The sequence below is a fragment of the Pholcus phalangioides genome, unplaced genomic scaffold, assembly GCF_987345545.1.
Source record: "Pholcus phalangioides strain wild (caught in Gottingen) unplaced genomic scaffold, Ppha-v1.0 ptg000013l_1, whole genome shotgun sequence".
NCBI lineage: Eukaryota > Metazoa > Arthropoda > Arachnida > Araneae > Pholcidae > Pholcus > Pholcus phalangioides.
Genome location: NW_028301606.1, coordinates 39,252,287 through 39,273,409, shown reverse-complemented (window position 1 = coordinate 39,273,409; position 21,123 = coordinate 39,252,287). Strand labels below are relative to the sequence as shown.

The 21,123-nt window shown below is 36.6% G+C and overlaps 1 protein-coding gene across 1 annotated transcript in view; it reads right to left on the bottom strand.

Moving 5' to 3' along the window:
• The window catches only part of nemy (cytochrome b561 family member no extended memory), an 85,399-nt gene extending 76,002 nt beyond the window's left edge, over nucleotides 1–9,397 (bottom strand). Inside the window, exon 1 of the mRNA XM_089241395.1 lies at nucleotides 9,165–9,397. Coding sequence (XP_089097521.1) covers nucleotides 9,165–9,175 — 11 coding nt within the window. The 5' untranslated portion in view covers nucleotides 9,176–9,397. The remainder of the gene's footprint in view (nucleotides 1–9,164) is intronic.
• Nucleotides 9,398–21,123: the final 11,726 nt, after the last annotated feature.

The following is a 21,123-nucleotide window of genomic DNA, read 5'->3' as shown; positions in this document are numbered from 1 at the left end:
ATGAAAGATATACGGTTAATGATGTATATTGAACCGTAATTCGTTCAAGGCTATAGAAGTCTATTTATTCCGTCAGATTTTCATTGTTAAGAAAAGGGGGAAGAAAACAGGGTCAGTCTTAAAAACTCGATATATTGTAAGACATAGTATAGCTAATTTCCAGTAGTTATACCATAGCCACCTTTCATTTTATAGAAAAGTTATAATTCTAAAATTTATTTTGTATTATATATATTTTTTCAGTATTTTAGGTTTATTTTGCAAAGTTATTTTTTAGCTGACACCGAGTGTTCTCAGCAAAATCTGTTTGAACATTTCCCACACTTTTTCCCTGAACGAAACACAAAAATTTCCCTTGATCAAAACTCAAAAATATTTTCCACCTGACCAAACACAACTTCAAAAATTTCCCTGCCTTCTTGAAAACTCCTGAAGAAAGCAATGTAATTAAAAATCGTAACTGTTTTTCGAATTCCAATTTTTTTCCCTGCGCCAAATATTTTCCCGACCTTCTTCAAATATTTGCGTACTTCCCTGACTTTTGCCGAATATAGTTTACATTTTCTTCTGACTTTTCCCTAATCATTTCCGATTTCCTCGATTTTACCTGACTCTCTTTCCAGTTCGTTAGGAACCCTTCCTGTAAGACAGGCATCTTCAACCGCATCTTCCGGGAGCACCCAGAGTGCTCGATGTTAGTGTTCGATTTTGTGCTTCCGAGCACTTGATCAACGTCCCAAGTAAATTTACCTTGCACAAATTGTATTAATGGATTGAAATCATCGTGATTTCATGCATTGGTATGTCAAACTTGCCGTAAGGGCGCTCTTCTTTTGATGATGGGTACAGGCAGTGCTTGTGACTAGAAAAAGGTTGAAGACCTCTGCTGTAAGACAAGGTTCGATATTAAATGGCAGCTTCTTCGACTAAATCGTATAAGTAGTAAAAAAAGATCTTCGAAAATAACCAAGGATTTTGGAGTTTTATTAAAGTGGCGAGCACTGCAAATGCACATCATCTGAAGAGGAACAATTTGCAATTCTGACTGAAATTAACAATAACGCTAATTCTTCAATGCAACTTTGATGGAAGTATTTAATTAGGGAGTCCATAAATTCCTAGCGAGTCACAAGCATCGAGCACTCCTGAATGTTTCAGAAAGCACCGAGTTGCTCGAAAGCTTCTCTTGAAGAAGTCTGAATTAAACGAATTACGAATTTGTGAATTATGTATTCCTATATAAATCCATAATTGATGAATAAAAGGAGTTCATTTAAAAAAATTCAAAATAAACTTTCTTTTTACAATGGTAATGAAATTATGGTGATGATGAAGAAAAGTTGTTAAATTTCGAAAAAAAAGAGTCGCGTTTGAATGTTCAAAATAAACGAATGGCGTTAAAATATTGGAAAAAAAAGTGTCACGTTGAAATTTTGGAAGAAGAAAAAAAAAGAATCGCATTTGAATGTTAAAAGAATCGCATTTGAATGTTAAAAGAATCGCATTTGAATGTTAAAAGAATCGCATTTGAATGTTAAAAGAATCGCATTTGAATGTTAAAAGAATCGCATTTGAATGTTAAAAGAATCGCATTTGAATGTTAAAAGAATCGCATTTGAATGTTAAAAGAATCACATTTGAATGTTAAAAAAATCGTTTAAATGTTGAAAAAACGTTTTAATATTTGAAAAGGGACTCGTTTAAATGTTTGAAAAAGATCTTGTTTTAAACAAGTTACTTGTTTAAAACTTGTTTAAAACAAATGTTTTAAACAAGATCTTTCAAATGTTTCTCGTTCAAATGTTTGAAAAAGGACTCGTTTAAATGTTTGAAAAAGGTCTTGTTCAAATTTTTGCAAAAGGTCTCGTTCAAATGTTTGAAAAAGGACTCGTTCAAATGTTTGAAAAAGGACTCGTTTAAATGTTTGAAAAAGGACTCGTTCAAATGTTTGAAAAAGGACTCGTTTAAATGTTTGAAAAAGGTCTTGTTCAAATTTTTGCAAAAGGTCTCGTTCAAATGTTTGAAAAAGGACTCGTTTAAATGTTGGGAAAAAAGGAATCACGTTTACGTGTTTTGGAAAAAAAGTCGCTCTGAAACATTGGAAAGAAAAAGTCTCATTTGAATATTGAAAAAAAAAAAGAAAAAAAGAATCGCATCTAAATGTTGAAAAAAAAGTTGCGTTTAAATGTTTTCGAAACATTCTTCGGATTTTTTGATGATTTTCCTCCCTCTCGAAATACCTTCTGGGAAAAACTAAAAAGTAAAAAGAAACGTGAGATTTTTCTCATCTCTTTTTCTCTCTTTCTCGAGTTGTTTCTCAATAGCGTCTGTAAAACAAAAAAAAAAAAAAAAAGGGAGAAGGAGGATTAATATAAAACACACCTGTCTCGTCGGTTTTTGAAGACTAACGACATCGTAAAATGTCAAACTTGATAGCGCTACTGACTACAGTCGAGAGTTTTACATGGAGATTCTCACACACCAACGAAAAAACTATTAACACGAAAATCGTGATGACGAATATATGCCTCTGTCCGTCGTCCTTCGAAGTGCTTTTGTTCACAACTGTCGCGAGCGTGGAGTACTTTCTGTAAATAATAAAATACGTTTTACGCATGGCCATGCACGACTTTCTTCTTCGTCTTATCATTTTTACGCACAGCACATTATGCACAAACGATGAGTACAACAAACCATTTTAATGGCAGCTCCTCTCACTTGCAAAACAAGACAATATGGAATTTCTCCATATTCATTTAGAAACGGTGCTTAACTCAAGGAATAAAAGGGACCCTTAACGACCGTGAATTTTATGTCAGTGTCGTACCTCGTTTATGAGATATTTATGGAGGATAAAGGGAGCTTTTAATATATTTTTTTTAACACCCCCTTTGCACGCTGCTTTTTAACCTTTTTTTTACCATATGGGTATCCATTTACTATCTGTTTCATTGTATTTTCCTACACATGTAACAATTCGGTTGTCTTTTTTTCATTTTCAAAGTTAATGAGCCATAGTTGAATAATTCTATCCATTCTGAGAAGATTTCTCGGGCATGGCAATCATTTTACACTATGTAAATTTTTGGAGGGAAATTTCTGAAAAAGGCATGCATTTTTTACAAAACGGACAGAAATGCTGACGGTTTCATTAGAGAAATGTCATTACTGGAAAAATAATATGAGGAAACAAACTTGATGAATTAATGTTGGAGATTATTTCATAATTATTGGAACAAATAATCACAGAAATAATGAAAAATATCATTACATAATTGAAGGAAATTCGTCATTGGTGAAATAATAACAGTTAAGTTATTGACAGTAATTTCAAAACTAACAATAGAAAGAATCTTAAAATTCTGAATACCGCAGCATGACTTGGTGCAGTGTTTCTCAAAGCCTAATGGGCATCGTGCTCTACTCTAATCGTGAGGATCCAACGGTTCGGACCCTCTTGACGGCACAGTAGTGAATGACAACTGGAGTTTTATGCGGTTTTCAATTTCGAGGAGCGAATGCGAGTCGGTCTTCCATTTGAAAAAGGTCTCTCCGCAGAGAGCAAGCAGACCATGATACTTACATAGCATGTAAAAAAACTCTACGTTTTTTACTCTCTAATAAAAACATTTACATACCATCTTCACTTCAAAATATGGAAGACAGTACCAGAGCAAGAACACGAAACAAGAACAACTCTGACAACGTAAATACGTTAGGGGGCGTCACATGCACTCGGAACGCACATTCCGGCATGCAACGATTCGTTAGAAATTGCACAGAGAGAGATGTGTGAGAGGTGCATGTACGGTTAAGTAGTGTTTCTGAAAGTGCGTGCCGACTGTGAATCCTGGTGAAATGTTGGCACAAAAAAAATTTTCATTACGAGATGAGAGCACGGTGCTCCGAGCACCCATGCTGGATAGGTGAAATCAGGGAGCTGTTTTTGTTGCAGCTTAATTAAAAGCAAGTTCGTAAACAGTGTATGTCGCGATATCTAACCGTACTCATATAGAACACGCGTCTGAAAAATCTTCCAAAAAGCTACTTTAAATATGAATGTGAACCCTCACACCACATTGGCATAAATGTTCTTCGTCTGGTGATACTGTAACTGAATTTAAAAAAAAAAAATTGTTTTTTAAGAATCATTGAGCGCGTTCTTCGAGTAGTATGCGCACAAATTTTGGTACCGATCGGTTACCTATTCAAAGCTACAGAGTGCTCTATAAGTGAGAACTAACTCGTTTTTTTATTTATTCCTTTCAGATTCTAGTGCCATAAATGTGTGGGTTGCTTTTCCTCACTGTAGAAATTTTTTTTTGACTTCAGGGACACTTAAGCCCTGACTTGAAGGATTGTGAAAAGGATTGTTTTGAGTTAGAGTATGATAAATATGAACTTTGGGGGAACTTTCACCAGAGGGCAGCATTTGAGGTTGAACTTTCAAGGGAGTTTTAAGATGGCCTTCCAGTTGAAAGTTTATCCGGAAAAAGTGTGATTTATTACATAAAATTTAACAATGTAGTTCTGGAAAAATTTGTATGTGAAGATGAATATACCCTGCTCATCATCTTAGCTGAAAATGTTTTTAACGAAGTGAATTATTTCTTCACAAAAAAAAGAAAAACAAATATTTGCTGACATTAATGGTTTAAATGCATTTTTGAATATCAAAAATACAAAAATATTTTGAAAATTCCAAAGAAATGAATGTTCGAATCTGATAAGGTTTATGTCTTCCTTTGTATATTATACAAGTAAGCTCATATTCCATAGTATTTCAAAAGTCCGGGAAAGAAATAATAACGCGTAATACATTTCTACTGACCTAGATATGAGTATGAGATATACATATTACAGGTTGAAAGAACATATAAAACATTTTCTATATGGGAATGCCAAAAGATCGCATAAAAATAGAAATGATATCTTTCAACTTTTTTGAAAAACTAGTTTTGCATCCAGTCCATCGTTTCCCAAACTTTTTATTCCATCGTCCCCTTCATCAGAAATGTTTTCTCTCACCGACCCAACCCCCCTCCCTCCAACTCAAGTGAACCCACAGAATCCTATGTTAAATCCGTAGCTTCTATCGCCCTCTAGACCCATTCCATCGCCCACCAGGGGAGCGATATTGACCACTTTGGGAAACACTGATATAGTCTTTCGGATTAAAAGAAATCATTTGATCATTTTTGTCGCACCACCATCATTTTCTGCACATGAGGGCTAATTAGACCGGGACCTACAATTTATTGCCGATTCCGAACGGCAGGCTCGATTTCATACTCATCGAGAGGTTGGTGCACTAACCCCTCGACGGGGTACTCCCTGGGGCAACAATTTTTTCCGCGGTCATGTTCTGTTGTACCAAGTTTACTGACAAGGACGAACCGGGTATCGAACTCGCGACACCTCCATAAGCATTCTTTGGCACTGCAGGCGAGTATCTTATCGACCTGGGCTACTGTGCCCGATTGAAAGAAAAAAGCCGAGTGAGTGAGTAGTGATGTGACAGACAAGATAAGTCAGAGATAAGTCAGAATGATAACCAAGCGGTAATTAACGTTTCTGAAATCGTCAAGCATTCGTGTTGCTTGACGATGGACTCGTATGACCTGCGTCCAGCTGCCATTAAAACAACGTTGCGCCCGGCGTCGTGGCCTGCTGAACGGTCAAGTTGAAGGGGCTATTGAGAAAACACACAAACACACAATGAATGAACTATAAAGGGTTGAGAGAGAGAAGAGGGGGAAGAAGGAAAACCTTTACTATTATATTCTTTTATATTTCCCGTTAATTGCTGGATTTAGTTCTATTCTTTGTAATGGAGCGCGCACACACACGACATGAGTCATTCTTTCCCTAATGTAAGTCACGCAAGAATAAATTTGTAGACGCTTACATACGCATGTTCACGTTTTCTTTAATGATCTTCGGAAAAGATGACCGAAAGTTTCGATTCGATACCAGTAGGTTGGTGTCAAGTGGTCCGATAGTTACGGGAATACCTCTCTTGCAACTGAAGTAGGTTGGTGTGCAGTGTTTCCTCAACCTTTTTTCATTCCATGGTCCCCTTTGGACCATATTTTCTTCTCGCGGGCCCTCCCCTGTCTAATCCAGGGCTTCCATTCGTATTCAAGAGCGGGACCCTTCCTATTCAAGAGCGGGACCCTTCCTATTCATTGAATTGAATTAGTAAATCTAAATTAAATTTATAATAAACAACAGTTTTATAGATAAGATCGATCTCTGGAGCTCTAACCCCGAAGGTGGGTGATCATCCCTCCCGAGAACCGAATTACATAGGATAAATACGTCTGTGTAAAATACGGGACGATCCAACGAACATACACAATAAATCGACCGTCCCGACACATAACCCAGGATTCGCGTCTACCCTCGGCCAGAGTTGGGTGAGCTTCCTTCTCGTGGGAGATTTCATGCATAGCCGTCTTATCATCAAAAATCTTGGAGTCCCCGGGCAAAGTGATGTTCTGAGGGTTCCCATGCTTAACTGGAGAAGTAACAGCTTACGTATTTACCCACGTATGCCCACCACGGCCTATGGGTTAAGATGGCCCCTGGTTTTTTAGAAACGTTTGTTCTTCTAATCGTATCCAGTGTCATCCGGAAAGATAATTTTGGGGAGTAAATTTCTCTCCTCCCCAAAATTTTAAGAGAGGGTTTCGTAAAAAGTGTGGTATTTTTTAAATGAAAAACTAAGAAATAACTCCGAAAAAACACCTAAAATTTGAAGCAGTATTTTCACTGATCAACGAAATTTAGAGGAGTAAAATTCAATTTTGAGGCGTCACGCATCTAGATGCCATATGGGCGAACACTACTCGCATCTATACGCCATCTGTTATCTATATAAGATAATTATTTAAAAAAATATTTACTTTTTTCCAACTTTTCTTAGGAAGGCTGATAACACTGCACTGGGAAACATGGAATTTTTTTGTTGGCATCAGGAAAGACAGGGCAACAACTCTCTAATTGGGTTTTGGGGCACACGGGGTCTGTATAGATTTTTTTTATTTTAATAACTATACAACCCCTTAAAACATCAATGACATATCCTAGTCAACACCTTCTAGAGCAGCTGCTCTAGAAGCTGTTGTCTGAGTACTACACGTTATTTGGATGTTTTTTCCCAATTGGAAGTACACCTCTAAAATCAACGGTTCGCCAGTAAAATGTCATACCCGTGTTTGCTATGCAACCTGTATTTATATAAAGAAGGTAACGCTCTTTTTTATGAAGTACAATGAAAACAATGAATGAAAATAGTAAAAAAAAAAAAATACTGCATAGATTAAAAAACTGATTCAAAAACTTTTTCTAGTTCAAAGACACTCTTTCCGCGCACAGAAATAGACATAGTAACCTCCATTTCTTTCAAGGAGTGTCACGACCTCTGAAGTCGATTTTTCAAACATGACTTAAAAAAAATATTTCATTCAATTGCAAATCAAATGCAAAAAATTTCATGTCAATTGGTAATTTGTTCTCTCTTAATAAAAAAAAAGAAATATAATAAATTATAATGTACATTTATACAGCGTAATGTGAACAAAAAAACATTTTGAACGCGAATTTCTCAGATTACAGTTTTTGAGTTTATCCGTAAGGAAAAAAAGAAAAAACACTATTGCACCAAAAATTCTGTGAAATTTTGCAAATATGTTTATCCAACACGTGTTAGTAAAATGAACCTTCGATTTTGCTGTTTTTGTTCAACAACCTTCGATGTTGAATTCAGATTTTTAAAACTTATATATGTTTTTTAAATTTTAAAAATTCATAAAATTATAACGAAAAGTACAAAGTTCGAGGCTCCTTTTAATAACACGTGTCGAATGAACATTTCTGCAAAAAATTCAATTGTTGCAGTAGTTTTTTTTTTCAATCTTACGGTTGAGCTCAAAAATTTCAATCTGAGGCAATCGTGTTTGAAGTGTTTTTTCTTGTACATATCTGTAAAATTGATTTTCTGTCTGTCTGTAAATTCTCTATACAAATCTACAATTTTAGATCGATCGTCGCCAAATTTTGCATACATACCAAATGGGACCCGACTTAAACGATAGGCTACTTTAAAAGTTTGTCAGAACTGGGCAAATTCTCGAAATGGGCAAAAAACTGTCGGGCAACGATGGTTTTTGGGCTTCAATAGTCACTTTCGGAATGTTTACTTTGATTACCGTGGTTCCCTAACAATGCGTTTCAGATATGTATATGCCTTTACAACGGTTTGCCACTTCTTTAATGGTGCCAGTATTATTTATAATAGTTTATATGCCTATACACTCACTTTTTCAATCATTGGTTCGACACTTTTTCAATCCTCCCAGTAATTGAAGAAAACCCGGGCATCACCGGGTATTGTAGCTAGTTTACACTATAATTCATTATATTTCTTTTATTTTGAAAGAACAAATTATCAATCACCATGAATTTTTTTGCATTTGATTTACAATTGAGTGAAATATTTTTCAATGTCATTTTTGAAAAATCGACTTCGAAGGGTCGTGAAACGCCTTGAATGTAAATTAACGTTTACAGTATATCGTATTTTTGTATTAGAATATAAGCTAGAGAATTCCCTTATCATTTCTTTTAATATAACTGAATTTTTCGTTGAAAATTGAATTAAGAAAAAAAAAATGGTGGCATCTGGATGGGGAGAATCGTCTTTTACGTAAAATAAATTATCCCTTATCAGTAAAATACGGAATGAAATTGCCGAAACAGAACAAAATATTAATATTCGAAATTCAAAAAAAAAATCACAAAAACTGTACGATTAGAAATTATCAAATATTTGGGATCCTGGGTCCAGTTAAAATACTGCTGGAGAATATTGACAACGAGTGTAAACAGCTTGCGTTGTGAAAATACAATTATCTCCATGAATATCAATATTCGCGGAAAAATTCTAAATATATAGTAAGAAAACACCTGCTTAAAACGAACGCAACGAATTATTTCACGAATTTTCCTCTGTATTTACTACAAGAGGAGAATTCTTGTATTTCACTTGCACCCGTCCACCCTCACAGTTCGACCCTGAAAAAGAAGAGAGGGGCCTCTCATCTCGACACCCTAAAAATTCCCGGAACTTTCAAAAGAAAACATGTCAGACATGTACTTACTTGGTTCCCATTTCTAGAAATTTCTTTCAGACTGTGACAGGCAGAGGTGGAAAAAAATCCAAGAACTCCTTGAAGAAATCAATAAACAAATATTTCCGTAAATTCACAAGAAAATTTTTTTTATCACTATTTGTTTACTCGTAGAGAAGAGAATAAAAAATGAAGAGCGCCGCAACACCAAACACAACGAAGCAAATCTTTCTCTCGTTGTGAAAAGTTTTTTTCCAAAGAGTATTTTTTTCCGGCAGGACGCGTCCCGAAGCAAAAAGCCGCGCTCTAGGGTTACATTCGGAAATATCGCCAAACTCTACGCCAAGAATATGATTATCAAAGGGGGAAAACTCCCACCAGGGAAGGAAAAATATGATGATATCACCGATTTATGAGAAAGATTAACGACATTTAAATGAAAAACTGACTTCATTTATGAGCTATTTTTGATATTGGAAGGACAAGTATTAAAATAACATTTGATATAATTTATTTAATTCGTTGATTGTTATTTAAATCCTGCGAAACATGTTCTGATTTTTCCTCGATTGTTTAAATTGTCGGAAATTCGTTGGTTATGGAACTGATGCCGTGTGTGTGTGTGTTGTATCATTGAACTCACTCTCGTAACCAGTGGGTCTAAATTGGTGATTCCCAACGTGGGGCCCACGCCCACAAGGAGGCAATTCAATTTTTTAGGGGAGCAATATGAGAATGAGGTTTTTTTTTTGTTAAGACTTTTGGAACTTACCAGAACCCCTACTTTTTAAACAATTTCTTGATGAAGAAAACACTTATTTTCTAGATATTATGCCGAAGTAGACTAGGTAAGAAAAGTCATCTGGTGTCTGCCGGGACTCGAACCCAGGCCGTCTTGCAAATCGGGCAAGCATGCTACCATCTACACCACTGAATATACGACTCTGTCTTCTTTATTGTACGTATCGTGGCATGAGGCACTGAAGTAGAGGCATTAGCAGTCTTCATTTCTTGACTTCCTGAATTTCCTTTCATAACTTTTTTTTTTTAATTTTTCTCTCGTTGTTTTCTTTGGAAGCGGTTTAACCAGGGTTGCTTAATATTTTGTAATCCACGGACAATTTGTGCCAGTGAGATGAAGTCCATGAATCCTCCCTGTGAAAAATGAAGAAATATGTTGGCCGCGGACCCCCTTACAAAATAATATTCTGTATGTAGCAATGTAAAAAACAATAGTTCATTGTTATCTCATCTAAGTTCACGGACCACCTGAAATCTTTTTAAAGGCCCGTGGTTAAAAACCTCCGGTTTTAACTAAGTAAATAACGTGTTGGATTCATCATAATGAACTGGACTTCTTTTTTAATAACGGGAATTCAAGAAATTGGGGAAAGAGACAGAACTGGGGGGGAGAGGCAAAGTCCCCAGATCTCAAAATTGAAAGATGTAAAGCAGAATCTGTTTTTTCACAGAAATTTTTTTTTTGTCACGGAACTATGAATTTTCATGAGGGGTCCACAAACTGACCTCCTGATAAAAGTTCTAGTTACGGCCCTGACAGGGGGACATCGCCTCTTTCTTCAAAAAATTTATCTTCTCTCATCGCCCCCCCCCCCCAACTCAATCTCACCCGTAGGATCCCATATTAAACCTGAAGTTTCTACTGCCCCTGCACACTTTCATCGCCCCCTGGGAGGGGATATTACCCACTTTGGGAAACACTGGTACAAACGAATAAGCCAACGGAGTAAAATACAAAACCACTCTCAAATAGAATAGCCATCCAAATAGAAACCTCATAACTAATGAAGACTTATTAACTGTAAAATTAATTATTTGCTTATTCTTAAATTTTTATTTTTTCTTGATTCTGATTTTTTTTTTAAATTCTGAGAAATTATTATTTTATTCATTCATTTTTTTCTCCAATCCTAAAATTTTTATTTGTTTTCGTTGATTCTGAAATTATTATTCATTTGCTAATTATAAAATTCTTATTTATTTTTTGGTTTTTGTTAATTAAAAAAATTGTCAATTCTGAAATTTCTTTTCGTTTGTTATGGAATTTTGTTATTTTTTCTTTATTCTGAAATTATTATTTTTGTTTCTCTTGAATTTTTTTCCATTTGTGTTGAAATTTTTATTCATTTTCTTTATGAAACTTTTATTTTATTTTTGTTAATTATGATTCTTTTTATCAATTCTGAAATTATTAGTATTTTTATTAGTTCTGAACTTTTTTTCTTAGTTACAAAATTTACTTTTTTTTCCGGCAATTCTGAAATGATTTATTTTTGTTAATTCTGAAATTACTTTTTTTTTGTTCGTTCAGAAAAATTATTTTTTTCCATCAATTCCCCCCCGAATTCTTCATAATTTTTGTTCCGTATGCTCATATTTTAATTTTGTGGTTTTTTCCTTCAGTAATTCTATGTTTTTATTAGGGGCCGCGGGCGAAAAAGGGTTGAGAAACACTGTTCTAGGGACCCTTGAAGCAGCATCAACGCCTTATAGTGTTGAACTTCAATAAAACTGTAAGACACATTCGAGATTTGCTATTACCATTTTAGAGTTTCATCAAATACAAATACAAAGGCCACAACAGACAAAAAACGAGATGTATGAAAAAAGATGTCCATAAAAAAATATGGATGCCGAATACGTATCTAAATTATATCAAAAATATAGCAACCCAAGAAGACCAATAAAAAATCAATGTGATTATGATAAAATATAAATATACTGACCATAAAAAATTACGGTCGTCTATCTAAGTATGGATAGCTTTTCGATCTATCCCAATATATTTATCGTATTTATTTTTAAACATGTCAATTGTGTTAGAATTAACGAACCTCCGGAAGTAAGCCATTCCATTTATTAACAATCCCATTAGAGAAAAACTCCCTGCGACACCGCAACCTAGAATTGCTCCTTATCAATCAATACTACTAAACCACACATGCACCTCGTCCATATTCCTCTGCGGAATATCTAACGAATTGGTACATGTTGGAATGTGTGTGTGTGTGTGTAGTGAACCTCCCGTGAAGTTTGTTTCTGTGTAATGTTTGTTACGTGTAGAGCTGCCATCTGCCATCAATTTTTCTAACTATGCATGAAGTGTAATGATTGAAGATTTTACCATTGTAGGTCTGTTGCTCTCTGTGGCGAGATACCAATCGATACCGGTGTCCCCTTGTAAAAGCAGTTGATTGACGGCGTATAAATAATCCATGGCCCATTCTATGCCTTCCGTTGAAAATTTTGATCTCTTCGACCATATCTCTCCGACACCTGTATTCATCCAATATGAAATACATTCAAAAAATGAAGCCTCTCTTAGTCTCTCTGGTGTCCTCTTGTCGAAGCAGTTGATTGGCAATACATACATTAATAACTCATGGTAATATCATGTATCATCTCATTCATCTACATTCCGAATTTTTTCATTATAAAAACATCGATTTTCCCGAGAGTGTCACAACGATAAGTGGAATGTTGGACGAGAAGGAATGGGCCACGAACGAAGCAAATCGAATTAACTGTGACCTTATGAAGGATCATAAAACTATCGGGAGACTTTCACTTCCGCAGCTATTAGTTACACGCGGTTCAAAATTATTTCCTTGAGTTTCCAACTGTGTTTGAAGATTAATAATTTACCGCAGCTATATAGCTCTCAGTGTGAGTTTCTAAGGACACACGCGAAGCTCCCAACTCCTTTTATTTAAGTACGAGAAACTAAACAGGATGAGAAAAAAATAATTTTGTAATTATTATTTAAATTTAGTTTCATACCAATTACGAAAGCATTCGCATTTTAAAATAGGATGAATATTTTTTTTTTGAATCATACGGAAAAGGGAATTCGGATTTCTTTAATTCCCTACCATTTGCCATCGATTTTTTTTAACTATGAGTGAAGCGTAATGATCGGCGAATATAAAAAAATTAAAATGTCGAACACTACCGTTCGGATTCGGCAATAAATTGTGTCCCTGTCTCATTAGCCTTCTTGTGCAGAAGGTGGCCCGTTTGGTGCCACAAAAATAATCAAATAATCGACCACGAGATGTATATAGCAGAAGGACCAACGGCCGTATTCACCAACACAGTTTAAACTACAATCGCAGGTTAAAGAATTAGCGATCGACACATTGGTTAAAATCCTCAATTTAACCAATCCGTTTCGATCTTCAATCCTTTCACCTGCGATTGTAGTGGTGACTACGGCCGTTAAAGAACCATACTCTATCGCGAGATTTTTACACGATTAATAGGTATGAAAATGATCGCGTCATGAAAAACCTCGTTACGTGAGATTGCGTAAAACGGAGGATACCCATAACACAAAAACGGGAAAAGGGAAGAAAATTTCCCATAAGTGAAGGATTGAAATCCGTATCAAAATGAAGATCGATCTGAAGTGCTTCTCAGCAACTAAAAAGAGGGGTGGTGGAGGAGAGACAGAGAATTAGAATGGATGATAATACGAACTTCGAAAGTAGTTATGGGGCGGAGTGTCAATAGTGAAGAGTGTAAGAGCGCATGAAGTAGCGCTAAGCGACACTAATAGCTGCAGGTGTTAGACGCGCTAATAAAGCGAGTACTGAACTGCAAGCCCATCATTTTTAAGGGTCAAATAGTGTCTACCACGAACGAAAGTGGCACCTCCGCCCCGCACACAAGAACGAAAGCAATTGCCGCCCAGGCACGCATACGAACGTAAGTGACAATGCAAACCTGCACATACGCGGCTGTTTAAGCCAGAACGGAAGCGGCTGTCGAATCCACTCCAAGCTGAACGAAAGTGCAAACAAGAACGGAAGCGGCTGTCGAAGCCATTCCAAGCAGAACGAAAGCCGATGAGCAAACCCTTCGAAAAGGAATCTGGAAAGCAATATCGGAACCAAGATTATTCTACTCTTGCTGCAACTCATTGGTTACCGTGGGGCTCTGTTACTTGTAGTTAATTTAGGGAAGTTCAAATGCTGTTCCGAGAAACCCTACGGAAATTAGAACAATTTTTTGAATTTTAATATTTTTTTCAAAACAAAAAACGAATTGGAAAAATAAAAGCTTCGATATGAATGTTTTCGGTGTTCTTTCATTTTTATTTAAATAAAAGTCAACTTAATACTTGCAATGCTGTCTGAGAACCGCTAAAACCTTTCAGAGGGACTCTCGAAATATTTAATTTTCCAGGCCGTTTGAGAGTTGAAGTTAAATATAGCAAATCATCAGCTAAAATTTCATTGATAGTTTCAACCTTAATGATATTTGCAAGATACAAGATTAAATAATTTTTACATATATAAATTGCAATATTTATTTTAATTTAAATTTTAAATTATTTAAATTTTTTTAACCTAAATTTTTGTTGAAATGTCGGCAGTTGGATCGCGAGATAAACAGAGCAGAATGACCATGAGAACCATTATCACGAGATTTATGTAGCAGAAGGATGTCGGGAACCAAATTCTATCGCGAGATGTTCATAGCAAAAGGACCAGAACCATACTCTATTGAAAGATTCTTATATGATTATTAGTATGAAAAATGATCGCGTCATGAAAAACCTCGTAAACTGAGATCGTATAAGTGAAGGGCCCATAACACAAAAACGGGAAGAGGGAAGAAAATTTCCCATATGTGAAGGATTGGAATCCGTATCAAAATGAAGATCGATCTGAAGTGCTTCTCGGCAACTAAAAAGAGGGGTGGTGGAGGAGAGACAGAGAATTCGAATGGATGATAATACGAACTTCGAAAGTAGTTATGGGGCGGAGTGTCAATAGTGAGGAGTGTAAGAGCGCATGGAATAGCGCTAAGTGACACTAGTAGCTGTAGATGTCGGGCTTGCGCTACTAAAGTGAGTACTGAACTGCAAGCCCATCACCTCTAAGGGTCAAATAGTGTCTGCTACCTCCATGTGTAAGAACGAAAGTGGCACTCCTGCCCCGCAAACAAGAACGAAAGTAATTGCCGTCCAGGAACGAAAGTAATTGCCGTCCAGGCACGCACAAGAACGAAAGTAATTGCCGTCCAGGCACGCACTAGAACGAAAGCAATTGCCGTCCAGGCACGAACGAAACTAATTGCCGTCCAGGCACGCACAAGAACGAAAGCAATTGCCGTCCAGGCACGCATAAGAACGAAAGTGACGGTGCAAAGCTGCTCATACGCGGCTGTTTAAGCAAGAACGAAAGTGCGAACGAAAGCGGCTGTCCAAGCCCTTCAATCTAGAAAGCAATAGCGGAACTAAGATTGTTCCTCTTTTGACGTAACTCATTGGTTACCGTGGGGCTCTGTTACTTAGATTTAATTTAGGGAAATTCAAATCGTTCAAATGCTTTTTCGAGAAACCCTACGGAAATTAGAACAATGTTTTGAACTATAATGGTATTTTTTTTTAAAAACAAAAAAAAAATGCATCGGAAAAATAAGAGCTTAGGGGGCAGTTCAAGTAATACGTCTACTAATTTTTAGCCATTTTGAGCCTCCCCCGCTTTTGGCAGCAAAACTCTGACAGCCGTCACCAAAATTTCATCAGCTCTACCTCCTAACGTATATTGGTGGAATTAGAGGCTTAAGCGGGGTGGTCATAGGGGAACTATCCCCCCCCCCCAAATCAAAAATTTATTTTTGTAATGCAAAAAAATATTAAAAAAAAAAATTCAAATTTCTCTCTCTCTCTCGAAAGAAAATGCCTTTATATGTTATTATAGTCAGTCTGTTAATTTCAGTGCTATTTGAAGAAAAAGAATGCAAAATGTATTTTTAAGAACTTCATTGGACCCAGCCTCTAAACCATATATGGTAAACCCTTGGCCCCCGGACCAAATGTGGCCCTGCGGGTTTGATGAACCAGATGTGTCAATATTATCAACATGGATGACTTTACCATACTGTTTGAATATAAAGGGCCCTACACACGCTCAGTTATACCTGCGCAGTTATGCCTGTACAGTCCAACTGTGCAGGCATAACTGAGCGTGTGTAGGGGCCGTCAGTTGACCTGCACAGGCGACCTGAAGGGAATGGTTTTTCGATTCGGTATAACTGTACAGTTATGCCTGCGCAGGTATAACTGAGCGTGTGTATGAGCCATCAGGTATAACTGAGCGTGTGTATGGGCCATCAGGTATAACTGAGCGTGTGTATGGGCCATCAGTTATAACTGCGCAGTTATTTTTTTCCCGCTTTCTTATTATATTCGCCCTTCTCTCTCTCTTTCTTCTTTTTTCACTGATAATGTAATAGAACAATAATAGCTGAATAACTTCTTTTGGAGAGGGATTCCATTTAATTAGAAGAAATTTTTCTAATGGCGTAATTTTCACGATATTTTCTTGCAATTTCATATCAAATAAAAAAATCAAAATAAAATTTTAGAAATATTTCGACCATTGTTAAAATTCGCAATTTTGTTTCTGAAATCACTCTTTTCAATAAATTTGCCCGAAATTATGCACCGAAACACACAAACTCTATATTCAAATAATGTGCTATGACTATTAATTGTTTATTGATTATTTAGAGAAGAGGTTTTTAACCAGGGTTCTTGGAGATTTTAGGGGGCCCCGTGACATCAGATTATTTTAGTATTCTTTCACATGTACTTCCTTTAGAAATCAAGCAGGTGTTTATGCGAGTCAGTTAATGTGTGCAATTGTTTGCAATTTCAAACGCAGGATTCCCACTCCTTTCTTGACCGAAAACCAGCAAGCATCAACAGGACAAAAATCACTGCAATTTATTATTTTCTTTTACATGTAATTCTTAATTAATCTCATTGAATTTGTTTTTTGAACACATCTCGCGTCAGATTGCAACAAATTTCAACTTTCAGCTCAAACATTGAAAGAAAAAAATTCAGATGAAATTACTCTAGTTAAACGTAAGGAAACAATCGAAAAATTCTTTGAGCGAGATATACGATTGATAATATAATTATATCATTGAATAATACTATTAATATACATACTATGCTTCATAATAAGTCAATTTCTAATTGAGTTGAATTAATAGTAAGAGGTCGCGTGAAAATGCAGTTTTCTTTCAAGGAAAAACACTACGTAAGTTACCATAAAAATTTTCAAGTCAAAAAAATTATTTTTTTTAAATCGACGCTATTGTGAGAAGAAAATGCTATCATACGATGCTGAAGGAGCATGTATCCCCCTATCTGTATATTCAGAGGAGAAACGATGCTTGTTTTCGAAGATACAGTCGACGCTCGTTATGACAACTTCACGTTATAGCGATCATTCACGTTATAGCGACAAAGACTGGTAGGGTAAGTCCCAAATGTTTTATGTTTTACTTATATAACGACCGTCTCAATCAGGCCCGACCACACCCCCAAGTCTCCCCCTCGCTACGACCTTGCTCCAAATATAACGTCCATTCTCGACGGGACGAAGGGGTCGTTATATCGGGTGTCGATTGTAGTACCAAAATTTCTCTTTTATTGCCTATACGTATTGTCATAATCACTGTAGATATGGATAGAATTCTTGATAAGCATGAGTAGGCAGTAGTGCCTTTTACTTAAGTCATGAAAATCGGTCATTATGAGAGGTTTTAGTAACATCAAAATACATTATTGTACTTATGGTGTAGATTCAACAAACATCTTCCGTTACCTCAAAGTGTGCGTCGCGGCTCTTGAGCGTCACCCCCCTCCCCCTTCCCACCCACATCCTGCCGCAGGGCACAGAGGCTATTCTCTTTGCCGAGCCACCACTACAGTGAATTTTTTAACGTGGAAAAAAAGAATGATTGGAATCGTCTCGGGCTCTGAAACCAGAATCCTGATCCCAATCCCATCTTTGTGGGGGTTGGGGGGAAATGGCTCGAATAATGACAATATTCATTAGTAAAACCAGCCCCCGGGGATGCAGGACCCCAGATGGTGTGGAGATCTGTGACAGTAGGCTTTACCGATCAATTTACAGTTTTACAATACATCTGGAATGTACAACGCACATTCAAAGGGAGAAAAAAACACTTTAGCTCTGATGAAACAAGTACGAATTTCTGTGTGCAATATTAGTTTTCTTTTCTTTTTTTTGCCCAAGGCCCATATTTACAAAGGCTTCCTTTCTTATGGGATGACCTTAAATCACTCGTTTATGGGACACACCAGAGGATCTCGTAGCGCGAATTGTCGTCGTTGCGGCAGACATCAAAAGCATGCCTGGTATCTTCGAGCGCGTCCGGGAATCGTTTTTACGTCGTTGTAGACTGTGCAATGACGTCAGTGGCCGCCACTTCCAACAACTCTTGTAAGGGGGTCATTCAAGTAATACGTCAGCAGATTTTTAGCCATTTTTGACCCCCCCCCCTTGTCAGCAAAAGTCAGCTATACACACATACAGTTTGTATCAAAAATACATTTTTGTTTTTGTAGTAAACTAAGTGTCTGAGCGCTTCAACTGATTTGATTCTTGAATTTTAAACAATTCTTGAATTACATATTTCTCTCATCAATTTTGAATCTCCAATTCGGACTTTTTCTCTCACTAAATCTGAATATATTCATCTCAATTCTTATATTTTTTCTCACATGAAATCTGAATTTTCATCTCAATTTTGGGATTTATTTTTTTAATTTATTGATTCTGAATTTATATCTCCTGAGATTTTTCTCTCATTAAATCTGAACTTTCATGTCTCTCAGTTCTGAAAATTTTCTCTTATTAAATCTGAATTTTTATCTCGAAATTCTGGGATTTTTTTATATATCTTAACTAATTCTACATTTATATCGATTCTGGGACTTTATTCTAATGAATTCAGAATTTTTTCACAAATACTCTGGGATTTTTTCTCATTAATCCTGAATTTTCATATATGCATACATAAATTCCGCGTTTTTTTAATCTTACTAATTCTGAAGTTTCATTAATTCTGGGATTTGCTTTCTTTGATTAATTCTGAATTTTCATTGGTGAGGAAATATTTTCAGCAATTCTGTGTTAATGCATGAATCTTTAGATGCTGATTCCCCCCCCCCCCCCCATGACAAAGGAAGCCCCAAATTATTTTCGCACCGGGCCCCGCGTCTGATAAGGGTAGCCTGTCACAAAGGGTTACAAACAGGAAGAAGAAGAAGAAACACAAAATTAAAAATGGTAATGGAAACTCAAGTGCAGCTTGGAAACCATCAGCAAGTTGGATTGATGATGATGAAGGTTCCAACACACATAATAGATTTTTTTGCCCACAGTACAATATAGCGTTAGATCATTTTTTATATATCTTATAACCAGTTTCATATAAAGAAAGTTTATTATGCTTTTGCAGATCTGATGAGATTTTTTTTTTCTGTGCACTTGGATAGCGTGTGTTCGCTTAGTAAATAGAAGAGGGAAACACAGAACCCAGGGCAGTTTTGACCCCAGTACTTTCAGCCAATAGGCGAGCTCAAAGTCTTGATACAAACGGGGAGAAAAAAATTCCTAACCATCTATCTATATCGAGGCGAGTTATTCTCGATTTGGCGACTATTTACTCTTATAAAAAAAAAGTCCGTCTCTTTATTATAATAATAAATCTATATCCGATAAGAAAATAAACAAGAATGAGGGGGAGAAGACAGAAAATAGACCAAGCAATTGCCGAAAATGAAATGGATTTGGCTTTTATTTTTTTTTTTGAAATACGGTCACAGTTACGCATGAAAATTCGTCGAATTAGAGCAGAGATTAAACTTATTTTAATTTTCAAACACAGACAGAATTAATGCATAATGCACGAGATACTGTGCATGAAATGTTAGGTAATCGAGGTTTGCGTGTTCCTTCTGGTGAAATATTAACTATACCTAAGATGATTTCACTGTGGTCACACAAGTTAATGATTTAGTTCAAATGGATCATATTTGATTGAACCATTTGCTTGTGAGCTTGACCTTTGAAACCGAATTTGTACTCACAAGGTATTACAAGATCGAAGATTAGCACAATGCTGATTTGAGTTTGGCTCCTCGTCGATAAGATCACGTGTGTTGTGGCTCCCCCCCCCTCCCCCCCATGGGCCCCAACTGAAACGGGGCAGGAGATTTTGGCGCCACAGACTTCACCCTTTGTTATCTTCTGACCAAAGCGGTCAAAGATTCAAGTTAAATATTTCACACATTACGAGTGGAGGCACTTAACGCGAGCTCGTTCAGGCTGAATCAAGTGCATAACATTCCCCTAACGAACACTATCCGCTAGCCAAGAACGTAGCGAGGCGGAGGGGGATTAGGGGTCTGGTCCCCCCCCCCCCGAAATGTGAGAAAATGACCGAAAAAAAGGGAAAAAGATGGCCAAATCTATTGTCCCCACTTTTGGCGCCCTCTTGTAATGAAATTTGCACCTATTCTGGTCCAGCTGCCGGGGCACCAGACCCACCTGCACACCCCAGTTGCAATTCCTGCTTATAATTATCACGGGTTCTGCGAAGAAACTTTACCTTGGAAACACCTGAGCTAGAGCTGTAAATGGAAATAGTAACGCCATTTCTACTTTTCGCATTTTACTACATTTATACAGTTTTGGAATAGGTGTATAAAAAAATTCTCTGAGTATACTTGGGAAGTCCTCACATCTTTTTGCTGGGTCACAACCACTGTCTATGCCTGGAATCCTCAACCTGCTCGTTGACGCATTGTGAGCGAAGAGTGATGATTGCATAAGGTGATATTCCAGGTGGTAAAGGGGCGATAGTGATCACGAGCAGGTTGAGGATTCCAGGCATATACAGTGGTTGTGACCCAGTAAAAAGATGTGAGGACTTCCCAAGTATGCTCAGAGAATTTTGTTATACACCTATTCCAAAACTGTATAAATGTAGTAAAATGTCTGGAATAAACTCGGTTCGTGTCATTTTTTCAATATATAGGGCGAAGAAAAGTTGGGAAAGCACAGCAAAAACTAACCATTCTTTCCCTCATTTCATGCTGTCCTATCCAACTTTTCTCCGATTTTTGATTTCG